This window comes from Mya arenaria, chromosome 13 (genome assembly GCF_026914265.1).
Source record: "Mya arenaria isolate MELC-2E11 chromosome 13, ASM2691426v1".
NCBI lineage: Eukaryota > Metazoa > Mollusca > Bivalvia > Myida > Myidae > Mya > Mya arenaria.
This window is the reverse complement of record NC_069134.1, coordinates 34506061-34513449: the sequence shown is the minus strand read 5'-3', so window position 1 is coordinate 34513449 and position 7389 is coordinate 34506061. Positions and strand designations below refer to the sequence as shown.

The 7389-nt window shown below is 35.3% G+C and overlaps 1 protein-coding gene across 1 annotated transcript; it reads right to left on the bottom strand.

Moving 5' to 3' along the window:
• Positions 1 to 1198: 1198 nt before the first annotated feature.
• On the bottom strand, positions 1199 to 6747 carry LOC128214554 (RNA pseudouridylate synthase domain-containing protein 1-like). The gene is made up of 6 exons (XM_052921084.1): positions 6637 to 6747; positions 4576 to 4701; positions 4184 to 4332; positions 2791 to 2914; positions 2085 to 2289; positions 1199 to 1592 (listed from the first exon to the last, which is right to left on the bottom strand). The coding sequence occupies exons 1-6, from the start codon at positions 6691 to 6693 to the stop codon at positions 1249 to 1251; spliced, it is 1005 nt and encodes a 334-aa protein (XP_052777044.1). The 5' UTR covers positions 6694 to 6747; the 3' UTR covers positions 1199 to 1248.
• Between the last annotated feature and the right edge of the window lie 642 nt (positions 6748 to 7389).

Below are 7389 nucleotides of genomic sequence, written 5' to 3'. Positions count from 1 at the left end.
TATGCTCCCTGACAGGGTGCAATTCTGAAGGAAATTGAAAAATATAACTTTTCCCATTTTAAGCTTGACTATTTGAAGAATAAGGAGAACTTTACTTCTCGCCCTTGTGTCAGTGTCGGCGTCACACCTTGGTTGCGGTTTTGCTTGTAAGGACCTTCAGGTCATTATCTCGGCAAATACGTTTGGTCCAAATATGTACAGAATACCTCCGACAAGTTTGATAACTAGCCAAATTGCTGAAGTTACCCAAGAATTTCTGCCCTTTATAATTATAAAAATGTCTAAAGCATCATTTAAGTTTTACTCAGGTGAGTGATATAGGGCCATCATGGCCCTCTTGTCTTTTTTTGTAACAGTTGACCATCACCCCAAAAGCAATTTCAAGCTTTTCAAACATTTTCACTCTGGTATTAACACACCAAGTTTCATCACTATACATCAATTCTTTAGTTATTAAGTGGAAACAATTTGTCTATTTTTTGTAATTGGCACAGTTGACCCTACTGACCAAAACAAGCCTAAGTTACATAGATACATAAAACTACCTACATTCAAAATTTCACAACTGTTGGTCAATTGTAACAAGTTAGTGTGCAGTAATCACCTGTTTGGTGCCCTTCTGTCCCCTGCTCTTACCTTTAGCATTATCAAGTACACACATTTAATAACTAGGATTTTCTTTGTCCTTTGTTCCTTTGTCCCTTGGCCTTTGCCCCCCCCCCCCAAATGTGACCTTGATGGTAGGAGGTAAAATCCTTTGCTCTGCAAGTCAAGGGTCATGTTGAGAACATTCATTGAACAGTGTTATTTTGAATTTCCATTCGTTGAGGAGTAGACACAAACCTTTGAGCCTGTGTGACTTTCAAGGTAAGCAGGTGACACCTTCACTCTGCACCTCAACTGGATGTATTCAACATCAATGCCAAGTTATTTGAAATTCTTCTAGTTATTGTGCGGACACAAACATGGCTCTCTGACTTTGACCTTCAAGTTTGACCTTGACCTTGTAATTATGTGGCTAGAACATGCACTCTGCACGTCAGCTTGTGGTGAACATTTGTGCAATATTATCAGTTGAGGAGTTATGGAATCATAAAAAAGGAACATACAAAGGAATGGACAATGTAGCAACTAAAAAAAATACTCTTCAAAGTAGGAGGAGCATATAAAAAAACAAGCAAAATATTATCAATAGTAACCAATATTTTATTTACTAAAATCACATCAAAGCTCTATTAAAGCTCTATATCATCTTTCCTCTCCTTGAGACTCACTTAATTTGATACGAACTAGTCTAAATTTATCCATTCCTGATATTGAATCCATATTGCCCATTTCAAATCCTTTAGCGATACTTTCCGCCTCTTCATAAGACCTACATATTTCACTTGGTTTCCACTCATCAATCAGGTCTGTAGTAAAGGGATCTGAAGTCCGTAAATCCAGATTTTCAATCTTCATATCCGCTACAAGTCTATGAGAGTGCAGCATCATACGGTGTGGTGTTTTATCTTGACGTAAACTGTAGGTGTAGTCACCCACTATAGTGTGTCCGATGTAGTCACAATGTACCCTCAACTGGTGCTGACGACCTGTGAAACATTCAGGACACATTAGGACATACATTAACAGGGGAATAACTTATCAATTATCAAAGCATGAGTTATGGGCCTTGCTTGTACATGTGCCTATTGTGTCTGGCAATATGTCTACCAAGATTATAACAACATCAACACCAAGGCTATGATAATACCTCAACAGATTTTCGTTTGAGAAATAGACAAGCTTAAAAAGTAAATTGTCAACCACTACCGTACTACTACCGTTTACTTGTATGAATTTTGATATCCATTTTATACATATGTATGACCAACTATGTTCATGTTACCTTAACAACCCTAATTTAAAGTATCACTACTTATTATATTCTATACTAAAAAATCATGATAAAAAACAAGTTTTATTTGAAATTTAAACCATGTGACACTATTATTTGTACAAGATAATCTTTTGATGCTTATTTTCAAATATTAAAACTTAAAAAGATAGTATCCCTTCACAAAGACAAGTACAGATAAACCTACCAGTGATGGGTTTAAGCAGCACTTTTGTTGCAGGCTTATCACCATACATCCCCCTCTCCAGACAGACAAGGAGGGTAGCTGTGGGTCGCGGAACATCGCACTTGTCATGGTCAGCTGCACACATACGACCCGCCCACTCGGCATCATCAAGACGACCAATAGGAACATCTATCAGCACAGCTTCATCAACGATGTGACCTCGTACCTTAAATTATATAATGAATGTCAACTTTTTGTAGTTTCTATCACAATGATTTTTCGCGAATTTTTTTTTACAATTTATATTTAATATAATTATAGACTATAAATTATATATATGGTAAAAAAAAATGTGAAAAACTCCTGTGGTTTCTATATATACTCAAAATCATTCATTTGCTTTTGTTAAAAATCCTTCAATGATATTTATATAAAAAACAACAACAGAAAATCATATATATTTCACCTCTTATTTCAGATTCTATTATTATATACTGAAAATAAATCATAACATTTTAGAAATAAAATTGATATTAAAATTAATGTAGTAGATTAATAGATAACTTTTGTGCAAAACATTCCATATGCATGGGTATTTCGTGTTTCCCAAAATTATCCTTGATTTTAATTATACAGTACATGAAAATTGATCACAGAATAACATATATCCTCAAAAAACACACATAATATATAATTCAATACATGGTTAGATTAAAAGTATAATTACCAATGCCAGGTAATACTTGATCACTTGTTTATTATGGAACAGTTTCGACAGGTGTTTAGCAGCATTTTTGGTCAGGCCCAGGCAGAGAATACCACTTGTAGCATAGTCCAACCTATGTACAAACCTGCAAACAGTAAAATAGGAATGCAACACAAGGTATTAATTTTTATAAAAAAAGTATTGCCAATGATAAAATACCATGTACTGATGATAACCTTAAATTCTATCTACTGAGTAACTCCTGGTATGGAGAAAATTACAAACAATGATGCATAGATCAGCCGGTGTTTCTTTTTCTTTTTGATAATTGGTATGACTGTGTCACATAATGTTCATTATGGATTGACCCTGTCACTTCTTTAAGTGTTGCCTAATTTTGCAGTAAAAGAAGGAATTTTACCACACCTTTTGGGGTTTCTCATACTTATCCTTAGACATGCCTCAATGGATTCCATTCAGTCCAATGGCCAGTCCAATCAAAGTACTAAGATTCTACTGTAAAAATTAAATTTAAGGTGGTTATTGAATACAACCCCAGTACCACTGACTTTAAGATTTCCAGAGTGCTGTGGAGCTTACCAAGACTGCTGCTGATCTAAACAAGACTGCTGCTGAGCTAAACAAGACTGCCACAGAGCTAAACAAGACTGCCACGGAGCTAAACAAGACTGTTGATGATCTAAACAAGACTGCTGATGATCTAAACAAGACTGCTGCTGAGCTAAAGTTATGATGATATAAACGACATGAGCTACAAAGATTTAGTTGCATGTATTTGCTTTAAACTGTTTCCTTGTATCGATATAATGTTCATGCTTTGAAATGTAACTGTATAGTACAGCGTTTTAGGATATATTTCCTCTAGTGTGCACTAGAGAAGTCAAAATCCACATATGTTTTCGTTTTATTAGGTTACTAGTTCCCGAGTTGCTTTGGTTTTCCATAGTTATATTTAGTAGAGGTCAATCCAAAAACGAGGCTGCTTGTCATACGGGCATACCCTCCATTGGCGCATCACACCATTTGACCAGGAATCCATCAAATTCCACATTGTTTACAAATATGAAGGTGGTGGAATGGAATTATTCGATTCTTTTTTGGGTTTTTTTGTTCAAAATATATTGTTTTTCTTTCTGAAAATGGGGAATTTCTGAGGTCACTTGGGGAAATCAGGCTATGAAGTAGGGTTAAAATGCTACAGCTGCTATTTTAGCGAATAATATTAGTTTACTATAACTCCTTAAATATGTATTTTGGTAATCGAATATATGAATATTCGATCGAAAGAATTACCAAATATTCAAATATCATTTTTGCCATTCGTTTGCATCCGTACAAAGTATAGATACATTTAAAACCTGTCAGATACTTTTTAAAATTTGAAATTGAGTACCTGAACCCATGGGAACATTTGGGGTCCACAAGCTCTGGAAACATTGCCCTTGCTTGATGTTCTACAGTCATATCTGTTGGGTCATCACTGTTTATCTTTAAGTCATACATCTTGTCCACACAAAGGAAGTTGGGGCTTTTGTGTACAACCTGCTCAGGAAAACAAGTAACTTGCATACATGTGTATTCACCACCTGCAAATTTATAGGTATGCTACTCTCTTATTATGACAAATTAACAAGAATTATATATCATTGTTACTTTAGCACATTTGTAAAATAAATATATCTTGTCTTAGCAAATAAACTATTGAACTTAAACTAAATATAACTTAAATAAAAATCACATTAGACATACAATTTAAAATGTGAAAAAGTCCCTTTAAGTTCCAACCTGTAACCCAGGTCTTTGTACGCCATCTCCCTGTTTTGGCATCATCTTGCCACGCCGACTGTACCAAGGATTTGGGTGTTCTAATCTGGCTGATGTGCATTGGAAAGCAACCAGTGGAGATTTAAACTAAAATGGTTAAGCAGATCGAAAATGATAGTTTCATACAGATCTAAACATGTTGATTAGATTACAATGTTGAGATATCACTTTATCTTAAATTGCACCATTTTCCTAACATGCCCTTCAGAAACAGGAGCCGGCAGGTTTTATCCCTGACTGCGTCATACCCAGTCCATTAGAAAATGGTTCTGGCCTCCTGGACATTTAAGCAAATTCTGGTGAACAGAAAATTTCTATAGACTGTAAATGGCAGATAACACTAATTTGGAAGTGACTTCTCAGGGTTACATGCTTTAAGAGAGATAATAAACATCAATCAAATGCTACTTTTTGAATACATGTCATAAATAATTATGTGTTTTGGTAGCACATTAAAGGTTCAAGTTTCAATAAAAAACACACACATTTTTTTGCACTATGTTGTGTATAAATCGTTCAAGAACATAATCTTGGTGTAATTTGTATTCTGACCGGCCTGTCAGATGGTGAGTTTTTTTAACTTAAAAGCTAAAATTCTACGCTGATATTTGAAAAGTTTGTAACCCAAGCTTTTAGCAATATATGGTTATCTGCATCCTCGGCACCCCAGCGTATCATAACCTATATGATTCCCTGGGCAAATTGGCTAGGGAAACTTCGTAAATCTTGAATATTCATAAGCATTTTCCGACCAATGAAATAGCCGATAACAAAAAGGAAAGAATCTCCTTTGTAAAGATTTCAACATATTTAACAATATCCTGCCTAAAACGATTTGTAAGCCGTGGTCTTATTGGATTATTTTGAACCGAGATTACATCCATAACTTCTCGGCCATTACCGCACTGCATGAGGTGTGTCTCATGCGACCAATCAAGCGGCTGGATTTCACCTTATTAATTATTAATAGTACAAGATTTTTACAGCTGATTTGCCCAGGGTATTATATAGGTAATGATACGCTGAGGTGCCGAGGATGGGTTATCTGGGTCAATCATCGTAAAAGAAAGATCTTTTATAAATCTACAGTAAAACCATGAAAACTCAAGAATGCCAGGGCCTGTCCTTAAATAATACATATTTTAGGTCATATAAAACTATATATGAAATACTACACCTGTGATTGGCAGCATAAATAAACACCTTATTTTATTCAGTGATATTTCCAACGGAAATTCAATAACAATAATACTTGACTTTACTTTTTAAGTTTTATAAACATCAGGGATATTGTTGAATATGAATTTGAAATGTTAAGATAACCCATTTGAAATGTGGTCAAACTCATTTACATCCAGTAGCTGATAGAGTCGGCCACATGCGTTTACATGCCATAATAGCCAAATTGTCAGCCAATCTCGTTTACATGTGCTTAAGTGTTAATTACTCATTTACATTTCTCACAGTTAAATTCCCGTCATTATCTTCTCAATCTTCTTATCAATTAACATCAGTCATGCTTAATCAGTGTTTATCTGTTTTTACACCTCATTGATTTTCCGCTAGTCTATGATTGTAATTTCAACAACTTGCAATTTTTTAACATGTCTCTATTGTTTGTTTATTTTACAACAGGCTTTCAGGAAAATGAATGAAATTATGACCTCAAAAAATTCCTAACCTTTTGTGTGGTTGGGATTAGCAATGGTGATTGACTTATTTAGGTTTCAAGTTATTATCAGTATACTTAATATGAAAATAGAAGGAATAAAATTAGGGACTAAGCCCAAGACCTCGACAGATCCACGGATCTCAAGTTACTGGCAGTTCTGTCATACAAACAAATATTGTAATGCCTTTATACGTTAGACATTAATAATATGTTTATAAATAAAAATAAACAAAACACACCAAATGAACGAAGTGGTACTGTTTTACTTTTTGTAATACAAATTACAGTAGCATTAATGTACATCATCTAGCATGGTATTCTATGGTTATAATTAGTCGTTAACAACTTACATGTTTGACAGAGGACGGAAAATAGCAGAAGTAGCTTAGTTTTGAAATAAAAAGCATTCCTTCTTAAAACATATACTCGCCAATCCGTAATATTAAAAGGACAAGTCTTAATATAAGGGAGGCTACTATATTATGCCCAAAATCTTAGGTTACACATAACCATTAAATCGATTTACAGAGGTTGATCTCAAATACTCGAGTTAATTTCCACAGTTACATTTCAATTCAGTAAATTCAGTATTTACTTTGTTGGTTCATTTAGTTCACACCAAGCACAGACCGGTTCCTTTAGCCCGGCACCCTACCCCCAAATCGTCCAATTTTACATTTTATTTCAATATAGGAGAAAAAAGGAATAACTTTTATGCGCCCAACATGCACCATTTCGGACTAGTATTGTAAAAATCCCCCCCCCCCCAAACACACCAAATAGATTTCGGTTCCCAGCAATCTGAGGGAGAGGCGCAAGTCAAACGGTTACGTCAAGCGTAACTTCCCCGAGCGGCCGGGCCCATATGTCTTTGCAATAAGGATAACAAAGACCTGTGAAACGTAAGTCGGGCCATCACGCGAACGGTTAAAGAAAGCAGTTTGCTGCAATGGACACATAAAACGCAATCCGGCTTCTAAATGTATTCAGCTACTTAAGTTGCACCATTCTATCTTTAATGCACGTGGCAACGGGCTCTTCCATGCCGGCAGCAGCGCAGCATTGCCTTTCGTCAGCGTTCCGTGCACATGAATAAAAAGAAT